Below are 25138 nucleotides of genomic sequence, written 5' to 3'. Positions count from 1 at the left end.
GAGCACCTTGAGCAGAGATTTATGGCAAACATTAGAGACAAAAAGCATGATGGGAGCACCCAGTGTTACATTCTTCTGTTCATACTGTGACCAGGCTCTGACCTCATGAAAGAAAAAATGGAATTTGTAAGTACAAAACCCATATTAAGCAAAAATTTGCCAAGTGATCATTCAAACAGCAAAGGGTGAGTATGGCTACTGTGTAATTATCTGAAGGGTTTATTTGTTGCTGGCCTTTTAGTATTGATGTTTAATTACCCAAACCTCTAAGGAGTCGAAGAACTTCACCTGACTTTCTAGTTCTTTACTTCCTTTATAATAGAAATTTAATGCAGATAATACTTATAGATATAAGGGTATCACTTTAGACATATCTTCAGAAAGTACTAAAAAAGTTAGGACTTCTCTGGTTGCATAGTGGTTAAGAATCCGCCTGCCAATGCAGGGGACACGGGTTCAATCCCTGGTCTGGGAAGATCCCACATGCCGCGGAGCAACTAAGCCCGTGCGCCACAACTACGGAGCCTGTGCTCTAGAGCCCGCTCACCACAACTACTGAAGCCCGCGCGCCTAGAGCCTGTGCTCCGCAGCAAGAGAAGCCACTGCAATGAGAACACTGTGCACCACAAGGAAGAGTAGCCCCTGCTCTCCGCAAGTAGAGAAAGCCCGCGTGCAGCAACGAAGACCCAACTCAGCCAAAAATAAATTTTAAAAAAAGTTAAAGCCTCTAGAAATAATGGCTAAAGTCTCAGTGTAATCTGGTGGTTGTGGTTATTGGGGAAAGCCTACATCTGACCTGCCTAAATTATCTTTGATAATATTCCTGGGGGATTTTGTACCAGAGTTTTTTTGTTCGTTTGTTTGGGGTTTATTTTTTTTTACTGCTCAAGTGACCAGCCCACTAAAGATAAACAGTTTTAAACTCTGGTCTAATGAGTAGATGGATTCAAATTGTGCTGAGGATTTGAATTGGTAGAAGTAAAACTCTAAACCTTTTTTTAGGGTCTAGGTTATTTTGAAACCCCCAGAGAATAGGGATAGTTTCTTATCTTTTGGTTACATTTCAGGTCGTTCAAGCCCTCAGTTAGACCCTTTGAGAAAAAGCCCAACCATGGAACAAGCAGTGCAGACAGCCTCGGCCCACTTACCTGCTCCGGCACCTGTTGGGAGAAGGAGCCCTGTATCATCAACCAGGCCTTTACCATCAACCAGCCAAAAAGCAATAGAGAATCAAGAGCACAGGCGAGGTAGAACTTTAGCTATCTACTATTTCTTAATTGACTGGTCAACATCTTCCATTCAACTTACTTTCATTAAAAACATTTACTCTATGTAAATGATCCTAGAAAGTTTAAACTGAACTTGATAGAATGTTTAGTCTTTCAAATTTGACTCAAAGTAGTGATGGTGGTGGGGATATATAGATTTTTGGTTTTGTTCTGGGTTTGTTTGTTTTTCCATTTCTAACTTTCCAGAAGTTTTTGATTATGTGTCCTAAGTTAACTATCACTTTCTATGTGTTCTATAGCTGAAGTACACAAGATTTCAAGACCAGAAAATGAGCAGCTCAGAAATGATAGCAAGAGACAAATAGGTAAGTTGTTACTTGGATCTGAAAGCCTTATCCTATGCTTTTCAATAAAGGGAACATTTGGGGCTTCCCTGGTGGCGCAGTGGTTGAGAGTCCGCCTGCCGATGCAGGGGACACGGGTTCGTGCCCCGGTCCGGGAAGATCCCACATGCCGCAGAGCGGCTGGGCCCGTGAGCCATGGCCGCTGAGCCTGCACGTCTGGAGCCTGTGCTCTGCAACAGGAGAGGCCACAATGGTGGGAGGCCTACGTACCGCAAAAAGTAAAGAAATAAATAAAGGGAACATTTGAAATGTATGATGCATAATTACTATAAAAAATGGATAACAAGGGTTGGTAACTATAAAGGAGTAGCACAGGGGAGTTTCATTGTGGTAACAGAGCAGTTCTTTATCTTATGGTGGGGGTACTGTGGATCTGTATACGTAGCAAAATGTCATAGAACTGTACATAAAGACATACCAAAAAATGAGAACATCCAAAAATGTTGAAATCTGAATATGAGATCTGTAGTATAGTTAATTATATTGTGCCATTGTCCTGGTTTTTCCCGGTTTTTGATAATGTACAGTAGATAATCAAGATGTTACTGTTGGAGGGGAAGATGGGTAATAGGCACATAGGACCACTCTACTTTTATTTCAATTTTTTTTAGCCTAATTATTTCAAAAGATTTTTTTTTTTTTAATCATCACGTGTCAGAAATAAACCCTACTTGATGGTAGGCAGTTGTCTATTGATATATTCTTTTTTTTTTTTTCCTGCGGTCCTATTGATATATTCTTGAATGTTATCTGCAAGTAGGACTTGTATATTTATATTTACATTGTTTTATGTAAATATAAATATACAAGTACTCTTTTGTACTATCCTTTGTATTTTTTTTTGTTTTTGTGTCAGTTTCGTGTTAGCATTATAAAATTGTTTTCTATGCTTTTAAGAATGGAATTGGTAGTTCCCTGGTGGCCTAATGGTTAGGACTCAGTGCTTTCACTGCCAAGTCCCTGATCAGGGAACTAAAATCCTGCAAGCCGCATGGCATGGCCAAAAGAAAAAAAAGAAAGGAATTATCAGGAACTATATTCGATATCCTGTAATATACCATAATGGGAAAGAATATGAAAAAGAATATATATAACTGAATCACTTTGCTGTACAACAGAAGTTAACACAGCATTGTAAATCAACTATACTTCAATAAAATAATTTTTTTAAAAAAGAATGGATTTATCTGTACCTTAAAAATTGAGAAGTTTTCTCATTAAAATTAAGCTCTGGACTCCTTGTTTTTTTTGAAGTAATTATTCAAGAACTTTAACTTTCTTTCATTATTATTGATATAATATGATTGTATACTTTCTTTATCTGTTTTGTAATCTGTGACATTTACCCCAAATCCATCCATTTTATTATTTTCAAATTTATTAGCAGAGAATCAATTATAATTATAAACTCTTCCAAATTAAATAAAAGCAGTGTGTGATCTCCTTAATTACATAATAATTGGAAGATGATCTTTCACTTAATTTTAGAAAGCTAGATACAATTTTAAATGTATAAACACTTTATTTCTCCTGTACATTTTTATATGTTTATGTTTTTATTTGTTGTTGTTTTTTGATGTGGACCATTTTTTTTAAGTCTTTATTGAATTTGTTACAATATTGCTTCTGTTTTATGTCTTGGTTTTTGTGGCCGTGAGGCATGTGGGATCTTAGCTCCCCAACCAGGGATTGAACCCGAACCCCCTGCACTGGAAGGCAAAGTCTTAACCACTGGACCGCCAGGGAAGTCCCTATATGTATTTTTATTTGTGCTATGTGCCATAGAATTACAGGGGTTTTGGTTTGGTTTACTTTGTTTCCCTTTTTTTAATTTGGAAAAAGAACCCCTCTCTTCTCAAGATAAAATAATTGCCATGCTTCCATCATTCAAAAATCGTGTAAAGTAGTGCTCACTTTGGCAGCACATATACTAAAATTGGAAAGATACGGAGAAGGTTAGCGTGGCTCCTGCACAAGGATAACGTGCAAATTCGTGAAGCGCTGCATATTTTAATATAAAAAGATTATATGTATATGTGTGTGTGGGGTGTGTGTGTGTGTGTGTGTCTATCTGAATCACTTTGCTCTACACCAGAAACTAATACAACATTGTAAATCAACTATACTTCAATTTTAAAAATAAATAAAATATAAATCATATAAAGCAATAAATAAAAGTATCTCTCACTGCCCTTCAAAATTTAAGACAGAAATACTGTGCTGTACTTTATGGCTTTTGGCCAAGACATTTTCATTAGTAGAGTTGAATATTTAAACATCCTACTTGTCTAGATTTAAGAGTCTGGATATACTGCTGTGGGTTTTTGTGGTTTGTTTTCTCAAGCTTAGACAATTTGCCAAATTTTAGTGAACAGTGAGCACAAACCTGTCTATTACTCTGTAGTCACTTCTGATCTTTATCAGTATGTGTTAAACATTTCACATAATTATATTCATTGAATTCATAGAGCTTTGTGCTCTATATTTTTCTGTTGACTGACATCAAATACTATTCCATGTTTCTCTTTAATTTTGTTTCTTCTTAACTGTTCCTCTTGTGTTGGATATTTGGGTTCTCAAGTTTTCACTATAATTTGTTACTTTGGTATTGCTTTATCATACCTCATAAATCTTGTTATTGTTTTAAATTGTAGAGAAAAAAATAGATACAGGAAGACTTGAAAAATATGGAGCCATTTAGAGGGAGACAGTAAAGGTGAAGCAGGAAGTGGTTGGAGTGGTCGAGACCATGTACTTCTTTTCTTTTTTAAAAAAAATATAAATTTATTTATTTATTTATTTTTGGCTGCGTTGGGTTTTCATTGATGCACGCGGGCTTTCTCTCATTGTGGTGAGCCGGGGCTACTCTTCATTGTGGTTCACGGGTTTCTCATTGCAGTGGCTTCTGTAATTGTGGAGCACGGGCTCTAGGCACGCAGGCTTCAGTAGCTGTGGCACGCAGGCTCAGTAGTTGTGGCTCATGGGCTCTAGAGCACAAGCTTAGTAGTTGTGGCTCACAGGCTTGGTTGCTCGGCAGCATGTGGGATCTTCCCGGACCAGGGATCGAACCTGTGTCCCCTGCATTGACAGGCAGATTCTTAACCACTGCACCACCAGGGAAGTCTGAGACCATGTACTTCTTATCTTTTGTATTATCTTGCAATTTGTGCTGATAAATGTTCATCTGTTTTTCTCACTATAAATCTTGATTTCTATGATCCTTTCCATAAAAGTCTTCCTAAATTTTGAGAATCCAGTATATATTTGACATTTTGTAGGTATTAGGGATATAAACAGAACAAAGTAATTTAGTACAGAAGTCTCCCAATTGTTTGGTTGTATACTGTGTCAGTAGCATGTATGAGTGTAAACCCCATAGATATAAATTTCATGTGTGCCATTTATAAATTTTATATGTGCTCTTCTCATTCTATTATGTATTAAATGTTTGTGAAACTTCATCTTTTTTATATTAAAAAATACAAATATAGTCATTGTGTATAGAGACTTGTAAGCATTTCTCTTGTTGACCATAAAGACCACAATAATAGCTTCTGCTCTAAACCAGCTTGTTCTTTCTTTATTAATATAGTTCCAGGTGCTCCTTCAGCTCCAAGGAGAGGGCGTGGGGGTCATCGAGGTGGCAGGGGAAGATTTGGTATTCGACGAGATGGTCCAATGAAATTTGAGAAAGACTTTGACTTTGAAAGTGCAAATGCACAATTTAACAAGGAGGAAATCGACAGAGAGTTTCATAATAAACTTAAACTGAAAGGTGAGTTTTTATTTTTCTATTCAAAAAATACTCTTATTTGACTTGTGAATTATGGATGTTTAGTACAAGTCTTGACTTTTATGGTATGTGCTTGTTTTTCATTAGAAGATAAACTTGAGAAACAGGAGAAGCCTGTAAATGGTGAAGATAAAGGAGACTCAGGAGTTGATACCCAAAACAGTGAAGGAAATGCAGATGAAGAAGATCCACTTGGACCTAACTGCTATTATGACAAAACTAAATCTTTCTTTGATAATATTTCTTGTGATGATAATAGGTACAGTCTTTTAAGCTGCTCTTATGCTCTTAGGAGGTTGAAGTGTGAAATGATTTCTTATAAATTCACAAAGTTTAATGAATACTTAAAAATATCTAGGGACTGCCCTGGCAGTCCAGTGGTTAAAAATCCACACTTCCAGTGCAGGGGGCACGGGTTCAATCCTTGGTCGGGGAACCAAGATCCCGTATGCTGCATGGTGTGGCAAAAAAAAAAAATTGAATGACTACAATTGTTTAACGTTTTATTTTGCTAAAAGAAAATAATTTATACTAAAATTTTAAATGATATTACTCTTTGAGAAAAATAAATAATCATATACTTTTGTTTGGGGATGCATTGACATTTGAAAATTAGTAATTAAAAATAGAGGCATTCATCTAACACCTAAACACCTTTTACTTTACCCCTCTACAATGTAGTTCAGGTGAAGTTTGCTGATACAGTAAAACTCTGCTATATTGTAGTAAATGTGGATCCAGAAAACTGGTTAATTAAAGGATCCAACATAACAAACTGAGTTCCAGGGTTTCTGCTGCCTGATCCTAATTGTCCTCCGACTGCAGTTTGGTGCCACCTGGTGGCAGTTTTCTACTTCACTTTAAACGTGGATGGGGATGATTCTGAATCGTCTGATTGGGCTGTGGGCCAGCAGCAGCAATTCAGACGCTTCAGGCGTCAGGTTCAGAGGTTGGGCCAGGAGCATACTAGGAACTCAGGGATCTATCCTCCATCTCCTCACATCCTGAGACAGGGTTTCCTTTCCTGGCTTTGCCCTTTCTTCCTTTGGGGCTGACTGGAGGGTAGAGTCAATTGCCAATCCCATTTATTGGGGCTGTTGTCAGTTTCTTTGTATTATCAACTGCATTTGCGAGAAGCTTAATACCAGTCATATTTTCACATGAATTACAGGAACATATTGCCGTGGACAGCTTGTGATGACTTAGATAAGGTGCTTATTTTTATTTGATTCTTAGGAATTACTTAGCCTTAATTTGGGAATCAGTGCTGCATAGTTTTGCTGGAAAATGTTCTTTAAAACTTGATACACTAAAGATTATTTGTTCTCATAATAGAGAACGGAGACCAACCTGGGCTGAAGAAAGAAGATTAAATGCAGAAACATTTGGAATCCCACTTCGTCCAAACCGTGGCCGTGGAGGGTACAGAGGCAGGGGAGGTCTTGGTTTCCGTGGTGGCCGAGGACGTGGTAGCGGCCGAGGTGGTAACTTTGCCACTCCTCGAGGATTTCGTGGTGGATTCAGAGGAGGTCGTGGGGGCAGGGAGTTTGCAGATTTCGAATATAGGGTAAGTATTATTATGTACTTAGGGGTTGGCTTGCAATTGTATGAAATTCAAAATGTTTTAAACTTTTATCTATTTGAGGTGAATATTTTTAGGGCATTTGTATAACTTCCATTTGACTTTTCAGTGGAGGATGTACCTGATTAGGATATTTATATAATTTTGAGGAGCAGTAACTTCTTGGTTAATGAATCTAATTCTTTTTAACTATTTTCTTTTCAGTTGGAGGAAGTAAGGAGATAGAAATGTGATATTCTTTTTTATCTTTCTGTTATAGAACCATGGTTTCAGATTTCATGGACTGGTAAAATTTCTTCCAAAAACCTGTTAAGAGACTGCCTTAGGATTAATTTCTTTTCCTTAAAAAAATTTTGTTGTTGTTGTTGGAGGCAAAGGGGATCACTAAAAGATATTATATGGTACAAAAAAGAACCATATTGTATCACCTTTATTTCATATTACAAAGTATGCTTCAATACCAAGAGAATCTAGGAAGAACATATTTAAAGGGGTCTTTAAATCAGTGTTTCTATCCTAGTCATCGATTTTAGGGATAGTGGAGAGGAAGGTATATGATCAAAGAAATGATCAAAATCCCACCATAAAGAAGTCTGCTAGGAATTACATAGGGCAGCTAGAGACAAAAAGACCGGGACTTCCCTGGTGGCGCAGTGGTTAAGAATCCGCCTGCCAGCACAGGGGACATGGGTTCGAGCCCTGGTTGGGAAGATCCCATATGCTGCGGAGCAACTAAACCTGTGTGCCACAACTACTGAGCCTGCGTGCCACAATTGCTGAAGCCTGTGAGCCACAACTACTGAACCTGCACACCACAACTACTGAAGCCCACACACCCTAGAGCCCTGCTCTGCAGCAAGAGAAGCCACTGCAATGAGAAGCCCACGCACCGCAACAAAGAGTAGACCCCGCTCGCTGCAACTAGAGAAAGCCCACACGCAGCAACAAAGACCCAAAACAGCCAAAAATAAATATTTTAAAAAATTATAAAAAAAAAAAAAGAAAAGGAAAAGAAACAAAAAGACCTACTTAGCAGGAATTTCATTATTCAATATTTAAAACTAATTGTTGAGATCCCTCTTGAAGGGTCATTGTTAGTGGCTTTTGGATCTGTTCTGTTAATTTTGATGCCTTTAATATTGTGTCATCACCGCCAAGGCTGCTGAAAATTAGCCTCAAGTCATTAGCTCAGGATATCCAGCCATGGTAGATGCAGCCTGATGTAGCTTCAGCACTTCTAACTTGCAAAATGGCCATTCCAGCTAGGGGACTGTGTCTTAGAAACTACAGAACTCCTCTTCCTTGCCACTATTACTCCTCTTGAGGTTGCCAGTGACGTTTGCTTACAGAATTCAGTAGCCTTTTCACAAATATTTGCCCTTAACTACTCTGCAATATTTGACACTGATAACTGCCCACCCAACTTGAAATCTTTCTTCCTGCTTTTTGTTTTTTTAACACATTTGATATTTTTCTCTTTATAAAAATAATGTATGTTCCTCAACACAGCCTGTAAGGTGCTTCATGATCTGCCTGTTTCTCCAGAGGAGAGGTCTAGTACTTGCTCTAGATCTTGTTGCCAGTGGGACTGCCCTTTTCTTCATTCTTTCTGCTACAGATATGTGGGTCTTCTTGCTCTTGTTTAGTGCCAAGCTTATTCCTATCTCACGACCTTTTTACCCATTCCTTCTGCCTGTGATGTTCAGTTTGCTCCATTGTGTTCATGTTTGCACTCTAGCGTAAGCTTGAGCTTTCCCTCTCTCCTCTCCTGCAGGAATTTCCCCTCCCCTTTCTGAGCTTGTCTATTCATAGCTTCTAATCAGTTTTTCAACTTGGACCCTGTATGCTTTCACTTACATTTTTCTATATTTACTTGCATTGTGTCCTGTGATCAACTTAAACTTAACCTTCCTCAGAATGTCTTCATCATCTTCTCACTTTCCCATCATCTCAGTTTGGTATTCCTTTTGTCTCCCAGGCTGTGGAGGTATCCATGATCATGGGCCATTTCCACATCACCATGTTCACTCCTTTGAGGCGTTTCTGCCAACTACCATAATAACCCACTGATTGGTCTTTAGACCTTCAGTTTCTCTTTACCTCACTTCAGGCATATCAGCTACCTGTTGAAGAACCTATGGCAACTCCTGTTGAAGACCACATTGAGTCAGCTTGGTTTGAGAAAAAGTACGTTTAAATTAGACCTTGATCCTGATGAGAATTTTAGTAATTTTTGCTAGTATGACCTCAGTTGAGTTGTTAAACCTTTCTGGCCCTCAGTTTTGCACAGTTTTATTTCAGATACACCTTTTAAAGAACATTAAAGTCTCAGAGTTGGAAAGCATCTGAGAGTTGTGACCTCCTGGCCAAACCAAAAACCTCTTCTGTTGGTATCCTTTATGAAGGCTGGGAACTTATTACTCTTTCTAAGAGCATCCATCCCACCCCAGGGGTGCTCTCATTATTAGGATTTGACAGACACACACATAATTTGAACAAAAATCTTTTTCCCTCTGTCTTCTAAACTTATTAGTTTAACTCTACCCTTGTCTATACACAGAATATGTACTCTTCTTCATGATGATTTTTCATATTTGAAAAAATTAGCTGTCATGTTGTCTAAGACTGGACCATTAATTCCTTTTTTCTGAGCAGGCATCAGTAAACCTTTGAGTAACCACTGTGTGCATAGAATTAATGCAAACCTTCGTTTTGAGGCCGTGTCTCACTGTTCAGCCATTTTGAGCCTTTAGTTAAAACTCATATATATTGTAGAATTAAAATGCATTGTAGAGGTTGTCTGCATGAGTCTTTATCCGTACTAATGTATCCCTGACAGATAGTTCAACCTCTCCTTGGGTGTTTCAAGGAGTGATAGGTTCACTAGACCTCAGGCTGATGGCTAGCAGGTTCTAATGTGACATTGCACTGCCTGCTCGTTTTACTCTGTAAGGGTCCCACTGGATATATCCAGCCCCATTTATTATTACCCTTTAACCTGTCTAATTCAAGCAGTTGACTCATGGTCATCTCTTATACACACTGCTTGATTCCGACTCTGACTTCATTCATTGACCAAATATATTGAACTCTTCGTATATATAGCCAAGCTGTATGCTGGACATTGGTGGTAACAAAACACATGCAGTCCCAGCCTTCTTGATGTTTATAGTCCAGTGGGAAGACAGACACAGCTGAAAGACAGGGGCTTCCTTTCAATCTTGCCTAAGGTTTGCTCTATCTTTAGAAACTTCTCTTCCTTCCTCCACTGATTTCTTCCTTTTCTGACCTCCTGTGGTATCTGCTTTCATCACCACACATTTTACATATACTTATATTCCCTATTTCATGTGTTTTGTTTTATTCTGTATCGCCAACTAGATGGGAGCCTCTTAGCATCAGTGAATATGTATTTTACTTTTCTTTCCACCAGAACACCTATCTCAGCATGGAGCCGTAGTGGGCTTGAAGTAAGTACTTAGCATGTTGATTAGGAATAAGTTACTTCAGTGAGGCTGAAGGTCCATCAGTGTGGCTAGCCATTGATTGTCTGTCCATTCCAAAGTTGAATGATCCTTCTGTCTGCCACTAGATCCCGGACCTTCTCAGCATCCTGTTCCTTCTAAATCATAGCATCTGGCACCTTTAAAGGTGGAAGTAGTGATTGACCACTATTACATAAAGGAAATTTACCTTCCAAGATTATACTTGTTTCTGAAGCATCTAATACTTCTTCTCAGAGATGAAGTACAGTGGCATTTGCAGCAGCCTTCATGTAATGGGTTAGCTTTGTTCTTTATGCTCCACTGATATGAGCATTATAAGCAGATCTGGTTATTTAATGAAAACATGGGTAAAGATAGGATCATATATATATTTTTAGAACTCCTTAGAAATATCAGTCAAACTAGAACTTCTCTCCCACCCTACTCCAATAGATAGTTAGGAAAGCAAGGACCCAGAGGAGTTAACTCTCTTGATCTAGGTATAAGCTTAGCCAAAATTTACTCTTTGGCTTCTGAGTTTTCCTTAAGGATAATGTTAGAAACATGAACTTGTGGTGAGTTTGGTCCTATGGTGCTTTTTCTTTTCTTTCTTTTTTGGGGGCTGGGAGATCAGGCTGGGGATAATGAGAGAGTGGCCCACTCCTATTTTATACACTGCTGCTAAGGAGGTTAAGCCGCCATGGTGGGTGAGACAGGTTGCCTTTCATTTGAGTCTGTGTTTCTTCAGAGAGGGTCCAGAGACAACAAGGTATCTGAAATGACTCAGCATGGTACTGTCTCTCTCCCTTTCCCCTTTTATTTTCTCCTTTCCTTCCTGCTACTTGTCTGTCTCCTTCTACCTTTTCCCTCCCTCTTTCCCTTTCTTTCTCGTTTTCTTTTTTTACCTTTCAGAAAATCACAGCTTTTGAACCCTAAAAGGTCTGGATTGGTCATACAGCTTTCTGAAAGGTAAAAAAAAAAAAAACAGGGCTTGTTAGGGTTGGCATTGATGGGGGACAGACATCAGGATCATCTTCAGCTTATTTCTTTCTGTATCAACTTACACCATGCCGTTTGTATTCTAATTTAGTAACATTGTACAGATGGTTTGGTGTTGTATACGCAGATAAAATTAAGTTTTTAACATAGACAGTGTGTATTTCTAACAGTCAGGGTGAGAATCAGCAGTAAAAATCAGGTATGTGTTAGCAACTAGTCCTGAGGAAAAGAGAAGCCCTTGGCTCTGTGTACAGGCATTTAGTTTAGGATTAATCTCACTGGAAAGCTAGAGGCTCCTTGAGATTTTTATTGCTTTCTCCCTGGTTGCTTTTAAAAGTATTTCCCAGGCAGCGCTCTGATTTTCAGAACTTATTTCATATTTAAAAGTCCTTTTAAAGTGAATTTCCAAATCATTACTTTCTCCTGACAAGAAACTGTGGAGAAGAAAAATGTTATTTTACCGCTTGGATATTTTATTGCTTAGTAAAGATATCAAAGACTCGGGAATTTTATTTATCTTCTTCCAAAATATGTTGTCAGTTGTATTTGATGAGTTTGACTACTGTGTTGAAGGCTTAATTTTTTTTTTAATTATTAGGACAGCACCAAAGGTAGTAGGGTGTGCCTGTATCTTAGCAGGGGGCCTTCTTGCTAGGACAAGCCCACAGCACCACTGCTTTAACCTCTACTAACTGGAAAATACAGTTAACAAATAATGAGCTACTGCTGGGTGTGTAAGTTATAGAATTGTTTCCTGGAAATCAGTGAAACGAATTTATACATGAAAGTAAGAGGAGGATATATTTAAAGGTTATGAAAAATATACTTAAAGCAAATTAAAAAGAAATACTTATTAACAAACCCCAAAAGTTTGAAACATGAGCTAATTTTTTTTTTCCTTTTTAGAAAGACAACAAAGTTGCTGCATAGCCTGCAAACAAGTCTTTGAAAATAGATGGATTTTTAGCTCTTCGTGGTCCTGAGAATTGGTTTCAGTCTTTGAGAAGAATGAAAAAGTGAATTTGCTGTATATTTGTCACCAGCACTGGGTTTTTGTTTGTTTGTTTGTTTTTCTGCTTAATTTCAAAGATACAATACAGTTAATTTTGGGGGTGGGAGGGAAGGCTCATCTTAATAAATGAGCATTAAATATATTTGGAATAGCAGAAGGTTAAGTAATTTCTTATGTATAGTTAAACTAAAGCAGTACTCCAGTGGAACTTATAAGTATTTTTTCATCACTGAAAGGATTTTTCTTATCACTAAATTGTATTTGGCAATTATTGTGAGTTGCCTGCAGATAGGGCCATGATACTGTTTTGAGCCACAGAAGGAAGGGTCTATGTGTCTATGTGTCTGTGTGTCTGTTTATATCTTTCTCTTTCTTTCTTTCTTTCTTTTTTTGGAAATCCTGTAATAACCCTTCTGAGGTAGCTTATTTCGTCAATTAATTAGGGTGCTGGATGGTAGAGAATTTTGTCAGTCAACTATGTACACACAGTAAATACTGTTTCTTAGGCAAAGGTAACTTTTTTATATAGTTGTAAAATTCCATTATATTCCATTGCCAAAGAAACATTAAGAACTTTGTATAGCTGTATAAAAAGCAACTAATTTTTTAAAGAATAAACATTTTAAAGTCAGCAAACATACTGTGTCCTTGCAGAAGTTGATGTGCTGAGGAGCAGAGGTATGGGTGGGTCTTTTTTTCATAGCTTTTCAGGCTTAAGATTGTTGATTTTGATTTTTTTTTTAATGTTTGGACCGTAAATGAAGATTTGATACATTCTTTCATTATCTAAAAAGGGTAAATTACTTATGCTCATTGTAAGAACTTTATTTTGTAGCAAATGGCATATCACAGGATTTATCCACGTAATAGATATTTTCAGTATACAAATGTAAATAATCATAGATAAGAATGTACTTAGCTGTATTTTCAAATAAGTAACCCCCCACCCCTTTTTTAAGACAATAAAACTAGGTGTCAATTAACCTGTTCTTCCTCATATGCCTGGAATTTTGTTGTGATACCTTGACTCTTTCCATTATATTTCAAGAGGATTCAGAGTGTTAGAAATTATTTTGGCAACCTATAAGATATCAAAACACTGGTCCTTAGGCCTGTGACCCACAAATGACTCAGTATAGAGTTCATTGCTAAAATTATTAGTAAATCATTTTGATATTTTAAGCTATAGTGGAAAAAAAATATCTGGCCACTTTGTGTTTTTATGAAGGCTGTGGAATAAAGGAATCCAAAGATTAAATATTTTTATCTATTTTGATTTTTGTTAAACTTTCTCCTTAAAATATTCAGTAGTGATAAAGATATGGAGAATTGCACTGTAGGAGAATTGGAGTATATAAAGGTGGTTGATATTTTTCATTTTCATTTTATATCTTTTGTGTAGCTCTACAAGAAAATGTTTTGTAATTTGGTTTCATTATTAAGGTCCAGTACTTGGCAGCCATAGTTTAGATAATATTGTTTAATACTGTTTGCTTGCATGTTAACAAAATCTTTTGGAGGACCCACAAATCATGGCATTGAACACATTTCTGAGGCATTCTGAACATCAAAGCAAGTGCTGTGGCAATACCTGTGTAGACTATTAGAGATGTCCTGGGCTGATTTGAAAAAAAAAACAAAAACAACAATAAACTGTAAATACCAGTTCTCCATGCTCTGAAAGTATGAATTCATGCATTTTCCAAGCCCTCTGCGCCACTGACTAGGGCATTACCGGCAGCATGACATACCTGCAGTGCACCTTACAATATTAAAAAGGTTTTTATTCTAAGACAGAATAAAACTGTTCAATAAAAAATGTTGGTCAAAGTTCTTTCTCTTTAAACACTAGTATTTTCTTACAGTAGAAAGAAGTATAGTGAAGGGCATCTTTAACATGTAAGAATGGAATTATGGTCATGTTTATATTCCCTAAAATAGCTAAATTAATTTGTTTTCCTAGGATTTATACAGTGTTGTGTTTAAAGCTGGAAGCCCTTTCTCCCTCTCCTAGAGTACAGACAGCTCCTGAGTTACAATCCATGACATGAGGAGACTAAGCCAACCAGGCACAGGCCAAGCTGGAAACCTTAGGATAGAATGCACCCTCTGTGGGCAAGCAGATGCAAAAGGCGAAAAAGGGAAGGGCTGATTCCGCTGAAACTTGTCTTTGGGTAGACCGTTTCTCCTTACAAAAGCACGACTTAATGTGAGGGGTAGGGAGAGTGGTCAGGAATGTTAATTCAGCTCAATGGATCTTAATCAGGGGTGAACTGACATCCAGGGAGCATTTAGGAATGAGAAAGCAGGTGTTTTGGTTATCACAGTGACTCGGGACCACCGCTGGCATTTAAGAGTAAGGGCTAGGAGCTTCCCCGGTGGCGCAGTGATTGGGAGTCCGCCTGCCGATGCAGGGGACGCGGGTTCGTGCCCCGGTCTGGGGGGATCCCACATGCTGCGGAGCAGCTGGGCCCCTGGGCCATGGCCGCTGGGCCTGCGCATCCGGAGCCTGTGCTCCGCAGCGGGAGGGGCCGCAGCGGTTAGAGGCCCACGTACCGCCAAAAAAAAAAAGTAAGGACCAGGATGGTAAATGTTCTGTGCTATGCTAGACAGTGCCATAATTGATTATCCATCCTAAAGTGCAGCAGTGACCCTTCCACTTTGAGAAATACTGACTAAAGTCCCTCTACATGGAAAGACAATGAGTGGGGAATTAATCTTTCCCCAAAATTTTTTAATAAAACTTTACTAAAGAATCTTTACATGGTATATAAAAGGATCTTTACATGGTATATAAAAGGAAAAGGACCTTACTTGCAGGAGTACTGTCAACATTTTGGAAACTTATTATCACATAGGAATTAATCACCTGTGGAGCATTTTGTGTGTGTGTGTGTGTGTGTGTGGTACGCGGGCCTCTCACTGATGCGGCCTCTCCGGTTGCGGAGCACAGGCTCCGGCCGTGCAGGCTCAGCGGCCATGGCTCACGGGCCCAGCCGCTCCGCGGCGTGTGGGATCCTCCCAGACCGGGGCACGAACCCGTATTCCCTGCATCGGCAGACAGACTCCCAACCGCTGCGCCACCAGGGAAGCCCCATGAGGAGCATTTTTTAAAGTACAAATTCCCATGCCCCACACTTGGAGAGTTTGATTCTGAAGTTCTGCAGTGAAACCTGGGAATCTGCCTAAGTCCCACAGGTAGTTCTGATCAGCCAGGTTTAGAAAGCAAATTTTAAAACATCACAGCTGACTCATCTAACCCCCCTCCTTGTAAGGGCCTTGGTGATGTTTCCATGTCGAACTATTTTATCATTTCTCTGTCCTCAATTCAGTATATCTAAGTTGTGACTCTAGCATGAAGAGTGGGAAAGATCTAAATGGAACAGGGGTGCATTTCTGCAGGACAGAATCTAAGGGGAAACAGGAAAATTGAGACTTGTTTCCTCTAGGGTTTGGCTGCTTTGAGTACCGAGGCTCCGTTTCTAGCGTGTGGGAAATGAGCGTGTGCTGTTTCTGTGTCTCAGTTTTACATAGTTTTTGTCCCTGTCTCCATGGGTTGTCAGCCTGAAAGAAAAGCTGCTCTTTCTGCACAGCCCTGTGGTAATAGCTCACATGGTTAGATACCATGTCTGGATTCATTGTTACAGGATCCCCCTGCCCTGTTAGTTCAGAGACTATAATAAGCTGGTTTAAGTAGTGACAGTGGGGAGAGTGTCACAGAATAAAGTAATGAAGGTGAGTGAGCTCTTAGAGGAGCTCAGATGTCAACCAGTTTGCTAAGTTTACCTACTTTGTGATTTTAAAAGATGACAAGTGTGCTTAAGGGGGATTTGCTCAGAGCAGGCTTCCTTAGCTTCTCCCAATATAGAGACACTGGGACAACTTCTTGGCATAGGAGCTAGTCAGGTGAGGGAAGGAAGGGAGAGTGTAGCTTTGAGCAGCAGAGACTTGGAGGCCAGCAGCAGCCAGTCAGTCAGCTAGTGTGTACACTGAGAAGGTAAAGATTCGGGTCCCAGGCCCTGCTCTTATGGGGCTCAAACCAACCTCCTGAGGAGGAGTGACGCAGAAGTTTTTATCCTGTTTTTAAAAGCCAGGGTTAGTAAAAGCGAGCTTGTGGTTTTTGAGACAGTTTGAAATCTGGCTCCAAGAGCACATGATGAGACGATGAATCTCGTGGTTTCTGTTCTCAATGATGGTGCCAAGCTGTGCCCGTCATATGGGTGTTCTTTAAATTCCAGTTCGGTTCGTATTTTAACAGACTTGGCTGACGGATAAAAATGTTCTCAGGTTTAGCTCATAAACATATCAAAATCAACCTGAATCTGAGTCTAGTTCATAATGAATGTTGACTTTTAGGGCAATGCTTTAAAGTGCACTGGTGTCTATATTGTGGTTTATGAAGAAACAAAGCAGCTCTGTGAGGCCAAAGCATATTTCGGTTTAATAATAAGGCTTTCATAGCGTGACTCACAGTTTAGGTGCACAGAAACAACTGAGAGCGGCCAGCAAGGAGCTCATGGCCCAGAAAGTCTTGCCTTTGCGTCTAAACTTGAAGAGCAGCCTGGGAGTGGAAGAGCAGAGAGCCAGGAATGCCCATTTGAGGAAGTGTGAGCAGCCCGGGCCAAGGCGCGATTGTAATGTATTCCAGTGAGTGGTTTACAGTCAGCCCAGCACAGAGAACAGGAACATGTTTACTAGATGTCTGGAGTGTGCTTCTGTTATCCTGGTGCTCACTTAATCCTTATAATCCTCGGGTGCTGGCCTCACACAGGATGGTTGATGAGAATGCAAATCCCAACACTGCAGTTCAGGATTTTGCTTGTGCTGAAATTGTTTTGTAAATTTCTTTTAATGGGTTAGTTGGGTGACAGTTATCCCTAACTCCATTCCCCAGTGTTTAATAGCATTTCTTTTGTCCCAGAATGGGTTTTGGAGCTTTTCAGACTTTCCGTTTACAAAGGAATGAGGTATAGTTTCATTTTTGTAGAAGTAATACACTGTAGAAAGGATATGGGCAGTATGGAAGATGGTTTTTAAAAATAGATAAATAAAAGAAGAAAGAAAATCTACCATCCCCCCCCATTCAGGGCTAACCATCGGTAATACTACTGGGCTATATATTCAACCTGGCATTGTTCTGTGCAGATGTGCTTTTCAGCAAAACTAGATTCATAGTATACGTACTATTGTGAAACTTACTTTTTGCACTTCGTGTATTGAGTAACACTGTTTTGTTTCAAAGTATGATTATGCACACAGAAGAGCACACATATCATGATTACCTATGTAAACAGTACCCAGAAGCCCCCTTAAAATTCCCTTCCAGTAGCGCCCCCACCCCCTGAAGGGTAACCACTATCCTGACTTCTGACAGCTTAGATTGCTTTTGCTTGTGTTTGTTCTTTACATAAATGGAATTATACAGCATATATGCTTTTGTGCTTAGCTTCTTTGCTCAACATTGTGTTTGTGACATTCATCCATATTGTTGCATTTGGCTGTGGACCGTTCGTTTTCGTTGCAGTGTAGTATTCCATTGTGTGAACAGACCACGATTTATCCATTCTCCTGTTGATACCGCATTTGGGTCATTTCTAGCTTTTGGCTGCTAAAATCATGCTGGCACAGTTTTTTCCTCCACAAGAGAAGCTGAAGTGAGAGTGGGTAAGAGGAACACTGACTTATACCTCTTAAGGATTTTGAATATTGTGAAAGATAGCAGTGCCCAGCTATGGTGCTGCACCACACTAGTGTGCTAGTGCACGGAATTTGTAACTAAGAAGAAAGTACTAGCAAACCCTGATGTGCTATAGATGTAGACATAGGTGTGTATATTAGAGCCGATGCAGGGTTAATCCTCCTCTGTGGGCCTAGCCTCTTCCCTAAGGATGCTGCTCCACCTACCACCCTTCCCAGTGGCAGCACTGGAGTATTTCTTGCCCTACAAACCTATGTTCAGGATGTAGACTTGGTGTCCTTGCTCCCTCCCTTTCTGGTAAAACCCCTACTTACTCCATTCAGGCTTGTGTGATCCTCTCACTCTCCTGGTTACCTGATTACTCCCATCTTCTTAAAAGAATTATTCCTGCCTTTCTTTTCCTCTACACCTCCATCCTTCCATATGACTTCATCTGTGTGGCTTACCCACCTGTGTTGGGAGTTCCCAAGATAATCGTACTCATGGCTATGATTCTTACAGCAAAAAGATGCAAAGCAAAATTGAGCAAAGGAAAGGGTGTATGGGCGAAGTCTGGAGTAAACCAGGCTCAGACTTTCAGAGGGGACTTTGAAAGTGGTGTCACAGAGTATGTACTTCATTCCCTCAGCAAAGAATTGTTCCAACACGTGTGGAATGTTGTCTACCAGGGAAGCTCATCAGCAACTGAGGGCCCAGGGTTTAGATCGGGGTCTGGTTATTTAGGCATCTTCTGCGTGGCACATACCAAAATCCCAGACTCCCAGAAGTAAAGCACAAATACACATCATTGACTGTACAGTTTAGGCACAGTGAGCCACTCTTATCAGTTCTGGGAATGATGGAAACCCTCCTCAAATCCTAGTTTCCACATGTCAGCCAAGGCCAAACTTGTAAGCAGTCTTTATACAGGATGGGAGTCAGGCCTACTGTGTTTGACTTTCCTGGACCCATCCTACACCCTGGCCCCTGTTCCTTTCCCTGTGACCTTTTCTTCTCACCTCCTCCCACCCAAACCTGTAGACACACCTGGACCTTGTCCATCAACCTCAACTGCATCATCTCTGAATCATGGATTTAGATACCCTACGCTTTGATCTTCCAACTGGCTTGCTGAAGAAATAATAAATAAGTACATACACATATAGAGTGACCTAACCACTCCTTTGCTCGGTAACTGCTTTTAGCTTGGTGCAGACCTCCAGGTCAGGAAACTTTCTACTGTGGACTCGTTAGCTTCCATCTTTCTTCTACTTTCCCTACCACCATTCCAACCAGCCTAGACTCCTTGAACTATCATTATCTTACAAATAACCTTAAACTCCCTTGCACCTCTTTTGAGCTTTTTGTGCTCTTGCCTAGAGAAACTTCAACCCTGAAAGCATCCAACCACCCATATGGTCAGTATCCACTCAGAGGGTTGTGTCCTGCGGAAGAGAATCACAATTGAATACATTAGTACCACTGTATATCTGATTACTGCTCTCTCCTGGCCCTCAACATTGCCAGCAAAACTTAGTACTTTTCTGTAATCACCTCTCTGCAGTCAGCAAATGGCCCTGCTATCCATTTCAAAGAGAACTAGAAGACATTGGATGGAAACTGCCTCAGGCACTTACCACACTCTCTAACATACGCCTCCAGCCTTTTCCTGGCTGTCCTTTAAAAACAGAGAAAAGGGCTTCCCTGGTGGCGCAGTGGTTGAGAATCTGCCTGCTAATGCAGGGGACACGGGTTGGAGCCCTGTTCTCGGAGGATCCCACATGCCGCGGAGCAACTAAGCCCGTGTGCCACAACTACTGAGCCTGCGCGTCTGGAGCCTGTGCTCCGCAACAAGAGAGGCCGCGATAGTGAGAGGCCCGCACACCGCGATGAAGAGTGAGTGGCCCCTGCTTGCCACAACTAGAGAAAGCCCTCGCACAGAAACGAAGACCCAACACAGCAAAAATGAATAGATAAATTAATTAAAACTCCTAAATAAAAAAAAACAAAAACAGAGAAAAGACCACGTATCATAAAACTGCTTGTGGTTCTAGCTCCCTAACTCCCACCATTCCCGTTACTGAATTACCGTTTTCTCTGTGTCTTCAACTTCTTCCTTGATAAAGGATCCTTTCCATTCGCATTTAATTATAATACTAGCATATTATATAGCATATTAATGTATAATTAATTAATATATAATTATATATTATATATATATAATTATATATAATTATAATTATATAATTATAATTATATATATAATTATATATATAATTATAATTCTAATTATAATTATATAATATATATAATTATATATATAATTATATATATTATATATATATAATTATATATATAATTATAATTATAATTATATATAATTATATATATATAATTATATTTATATATATATAATATATATATATATATAAAATTAATATATACAGACGTAACTTGGAGATATTGCGGGTTTAGTTCCAGACCCCGGTAAAGCAAATATCACAATAAAGTGAGTCACACGAATTTTTTTCTTTCCTAGTATATAGTTAGATTTACAATGTACTTTTGTCTATTAAATGTGCAATAATAGCATTATGCCTAAAAAACAATGTATGTACCTTTATTTTAAAATAATGCTGTTGGGGGGCTTCCCTGGTGGCGCAGCGGTTGAGAGTCCGCCTGCCGATGCAGGGGACACGGGTTCGTGCCCCTGTCCGGGAAGATCCCACATGCCGCGGAGCGACTGGGCCCGTGAGCCATGGCCGCTGAGCCTGCGTGTCCGGAGCCTGCGCTCCGCAACGGGAGAGGCCGCAACAGTGAGAGGCCCGCGTACCGCAAAAAAAAAATAAATAAAAAAAATAATAATAATGTTGTTGGGAAAATGGTGCCGACAGACTTGCTTGATGTAGGTTTGCCACAGAACTTCCCATTTGTAAAAACTGCAATATCTGCAAAGCACAATAAAACGAAGTATGCCTATAATTGTAACTATGTAGCATTTATTATGTTCGACTTCTTTTTTAAGAAAATTATCCTTGAATCCTACATCCTACCAGTTCCTCCTTAGCTCTTGAACTATCTGGATGCCTGATCTTCCTTTCACTTCTTAACCCATTTGTTCTACTTCATACACCGCTAAAACAGTTCTTGGTAAGGTCACTAATGATCTCCAGTGAGCCTTTCAAGTTTTCCTGTCTTACTTGTTTTACAGAAGCCTTCCATACAGTCTGCCTCTCCCTTCTGAAAATACTCTTGTCTTCCTGCCTGCCATGCTCACCTGGTTTTCCTCCCACCTTCTCTAGCTACTGCCCCTCGGTCTGCCTAATTCTAATTCTTCAGTCACCCCATTTTGAAATAATAGTGTTCCTCAGGGTTCAGCTTTAGCTTTTTTTCCTTCTCCCCGCTGCTCCCCACATACAACACTACCACCAATTATGCAGTGGAGTTTCCCACATTTGGGGAAATCACAGGGGTCAACACATGCAAAAAGCCTCACCCTGGGAAAACCACCTTTGTGATCTTGTTCTCTCTCCTGCCAGATAAGTTTGCCTTTTTTTTTCCCCTCTTTTTAAGCTGCATATTCTCTCTGGCCTTGACTACAATGGAGTTATTCTCACATTCACTTATCTAGCACAGATCTTTTCGGAGTCTGGATCTGACTTTTCCTTTGGCCAAGCCGCAAGGCTTGTGGAATCCTAGTTCCCCAACCAGGGATTGAACCTGGGGCCACAGCAGTGAAAGCGCTGAGTCGTAACCACTGGACCACCAGGGAAGTCCCTGGATCCGATTTCTTTTTTTTTTTTTTTTGCGGTACGCGGGCCTCTCACTGCTGTGGCCTCTCCCGTTGCGGAGCACAGGCTCCGGACGCGCAGCCTCAGCGGCCATGGCTCACGGGCCCAGCCGCTCCGCGGCACGTGGGATCTTCCTGGACCGGGGCACGAACCCGTGTCCCCTGCATCGGCAGGCGGACTCTCAACCACTGCGCCACCAGGGAAGCCCCCTCTGCTTTTCTTCCAGTGTTCTTGATCCAGTTATGTAGCAACACCATCTACTAACCCGACTGTGCTAGAAATGTGGAAGTCACCTTTGACACTCCATTTATCTTCAGTTCTGCACCAGCTTCATGCCTGTTACCAACTTCTATCAATTCTTTCTCTTTTTTTAACTTTTATTTTATTTTATTTTATTTATTTTTGGCTGCGTCAGGTCTTAATTGTGGCATGAAGGATCTTTCGTTGTGGTGCGCAGGCTTCTTCCTAGTTGCAGCACTCAGGCTCCAGAGCGCGCGGGCTCAGTCGTTGTGGCGCGTGGGCTTAGTTGCCTGACCAGGGATCAAACCTGCATCCCTTGCATTGGAAGCCCCTGGGAAGTCCCAAATTCTACTTTCTAAATATATCTAATACCTCTTTTATTTTTAAAACGTTTAATTATTTTGTTAAGAGATGTGTATGAATGTGTTTTAATCTAAATGCTTCACAAAGGCTTATAATGAAAGCCCTCAGTCGTGCTAACAATCAGTCATCCCTTGCTACCCCTAGTCTTTTGTTTTTAGTTTTACTGATTTTCTGTGGAAAAGGGGAAACTATTTTTTCAACAAATCTTCATTGAGCCCTTATGTAGAAGAGGTATAGTTAGTTCATTTGCAGGGTAAGCAACAGTGAACAAAATAAACCTTGGAGCTTGTATTCTGAGAGGAGAGAAATGAGTAAAATTTATATAAAGTATGTTAAAAGATGCTTAAGGGAATTCCCTGAAGGTCTAGTGGTTAGGACTCAGTGCTTTCACTGCAGGGGCTCTGGTTCAGTCCCTGGTCGGGGAACTAGGATCCTGCAAGCTGTGTAGTGTGGCCAAAAAAAAAAGATGCTTAAGTTCTATGGAGAAAAAGCCAAGAAGCGGGGGACAAGAGTGTGTGGGCTTGAGGGTGTAGTGCTGCATGAATTTAAAATAGGTTAGGAAGCTGCCATTTGAGAAATGACTCAAGAAGCTGATTGGATGTTCAAGCAGAAGAAATTTTAGCTGCAAAGACCCTGAAGCAGGAGTGAACCTAGTATTGCTGGAGTGGAGTGAGGGAGGAGAGGCTTGTAGAATGTGAGGTTAGAGTGTCAGTGGAGACTGGACAGGGAAGGGATAGTGGACTCCACTGTAATGATTGTCATTTGTTCCGAGATGGGAAGCAATTGTAGTGTTTTGATTGGCAGAGTGACAATCTGACTTACATTTTAAAAGATTCTCTGGGACTTCCCTGGTGGTCCAGTGGGTAAGACTCCGCACTCCCAATGCAGGGGGCCCACGTTTGATCTCTGGCTGAGGAACTAGATCCCACATGCATGCCGCAACTAAGAAACCCGCATGCCGCAACTAAGAAGCCCTCATGCCACAGCTAAGAGTCCGCATGCCTCAACGAAGATCCTGTGTGCTGCAACTAAGACCTGGTGCAGCCAAAATAAATAAATAAATATTTTTAAAAATCATCATCATCATCTCTGGCGAATTCCCTGGTGGTTCCATGGTTAGGACTCAGCACTTTCACTGCTGTGGGTCTGGGTTCAGTCCCTGGTTGGGGAACTAAGATCCCGTGATCCTCAAGGTGCAGCCCTGCAAAAAAAAAATAGGCACTTCTGCTACAATTGTCAGTGAATCTCTTCCAAATGCACACCTTTGGATTTAAAATAAATAAATAATTTTTTTTTTTTTTTTTTTTTTTTTTTTTCCGGTATGCGGGCCTCACACTGTTGATGGCCTCTCCCGTTGCGGAGCGCAGGCTCCGGAAGCACAGGCTCAGTGGCCATGGCTCACGGGCCCAGCCGCTCTGCGGCATGTGGGATCTTCCCGGACCGGGGCACGAACCCGTGTCCCCTACCTTGCCAGGTGGATTCTCAACCACTGCGCCACCAGGGAAGCCCAATAAATAAATTTTAAAAAATAAAAATAAAAAGAATCTCTGGCTGCTGTGTTGAAAATAAATTAGTAGGGAGGCCAGTTAGGAAGCCAGTGCAGTAACCCGGAGTGGTTCTCCCTGCTCCCTGATAGTTAGTACATATGGCCTAGGCTTCCAGTACTGAATCTGCTGCAGAGGCCTTTGTGGTTTGGTCTCCTCAGTGGATTGTTCCTCTGGCTGAGGCTTTAATGTATGCATTCAAACGGTTAAAAAATAATTTAATAGGATTTCCAGTGAAAAGCTGTTTCCCTTTTCTCACTGTCCCTCAGACCTACAGTTACCCTCTTCACATGGAGCCAGGTTGTTTCCAATTTTTGCTACTCCAAGCAGTGCTGGAGTGACCCTTCCTGAGTCATTTCACAAATAGATGAATGTATCTGTAAGATAAACTAATAACTGGAGATTCTGGATAACTGGAGACATAACTTCATAATTCTAATAAATATTCCTGTGTCCCTTTCGATAGAGATTATAGCAATTTACACTTCAACTGGTTTTTCAGGGTGCTTATTACCCTATACGGTCACCAGTACGGCACTAGCAAACTTTTGAGTACGTTTGCCAGTCTGATGAACGAAAAGTATTATTTCAGTACCCCATGCATTTCATTTTGAGGGAGGTTGAACATTGTTAAATGAGTTTGGTATTAATATTTCCTTTTCTGTGAACTTTTAATAAATATTCTTTATTTGTCTCCTCTGATGTTAGTGTTCTTGGTTATTTACAGGAGCTTTTTTTATTAAGGGAAAAAAGTTTTTCTTTAATTCAGTAATACCTGTGCATAGTTACTACAAATGAAACAAAATAGTATACAGTTTGTCTACTTCTCTTCCTTAAAGGCAAATACTATTAACAGTTTATCTGTATTCTTCCAGAAAGTGTCCCTCTCCAGATCGTGTGTGTATGTATGTGTGCACACCATACCCACGTCCCCCCTTTTGTTAATATGTCAGTAGGAAGAGCCTGTGTAAACTGTTCTTTACTTTGTTATTTTCCTGTGTTGATCAACTACAGACCTC

At 40.2% G+C, this 25138-nt stretch overlaps 1 protein-coding gene, 1 non-coding gene and 1 pseudogene across 10 annotated transcripts in view; 2 read left to right on the top strand and 1 right to left on the bottom strand.

The window, feature by feature from the left end:
* Positions 1-14173, top strand: part of LSM14A (LSM14A mRNA processing body assembly factor) — a 49445-nt gene extending 35272 nt beyond the window's left edge. Inside the window, exons 5-12 of one of the 9 annotated variants that reach the window (XM_059044379.2) lie at positions 1068-1247; positions 1529-1594; positions 5226-5408; positions 5514-5685; positions 6762-6993; positions 9119-9195; positions 10442-10478; positions 12399-14173. In XM_059044379.2, the coding sequence (XP_058900362.1) occupies positions 1068-1247; positions 1529-1594; positions 5226-5408; positions 5514-5685; positions 6762-6993; positions 9119-9195; positions 10442-10478; positions 12399-12422 (971 nt within the window). In that variant the 3' untranslated portion in view covers positions 12423-14173. Of the gene's footprint in view, positions 1-1067; positions 1248-1528; positions 1595-5225; positions 5409-5513; positions 5686-6761; positions 6994-9118; positions 9196-10441; positions 10479-11405; positions 11463-12398 lie in introns of all 9 variants that reach the window. The other 8 variants (XM_059044388.2, XM_059044386.2, XM_059044385.2 and 5 more) reach the window with 8 other exon arrangements.
* LOC131745685 (U6 spliceosomal RNA) lies at positions 3540-3646 on the top strand. The gene has a single exon (XR_009332418.1). It is a non-coding gene; the product is annotated as a U6 spliceosomal RNA (small nuclear RNA).
* A 7409-nt stretch (positions 14174-21582) lies between the features above and the next one.
* LOC131745701 (U1 spliceosomal RNA) lies at positions 21583-21728 on the bottom strand (annotated as a pseudogene).
* Between the last annotated feature and the right edge of the window lie 3410 nt (positions 21729-25138).

The sequence above is a fragment of the Kogia breviceps genome, chromosome 18, assembly GCF_026419965.1.
Source record: "Kogia breviceps isolate mKogBre1 chromosome 18, mKogBre1 haplotype 1, whole genome shotgun sequence".
NCBI lineage: Eukaryota > Metazoa > Chordata > Mammalia > Artiodactyla > Physeteridae > Kogia > Kogia breviceps.
Note: the sequence above shows the minus strand (reverse complement) of the source record. Positions and strands in the feature narration are given on the sequence as shown.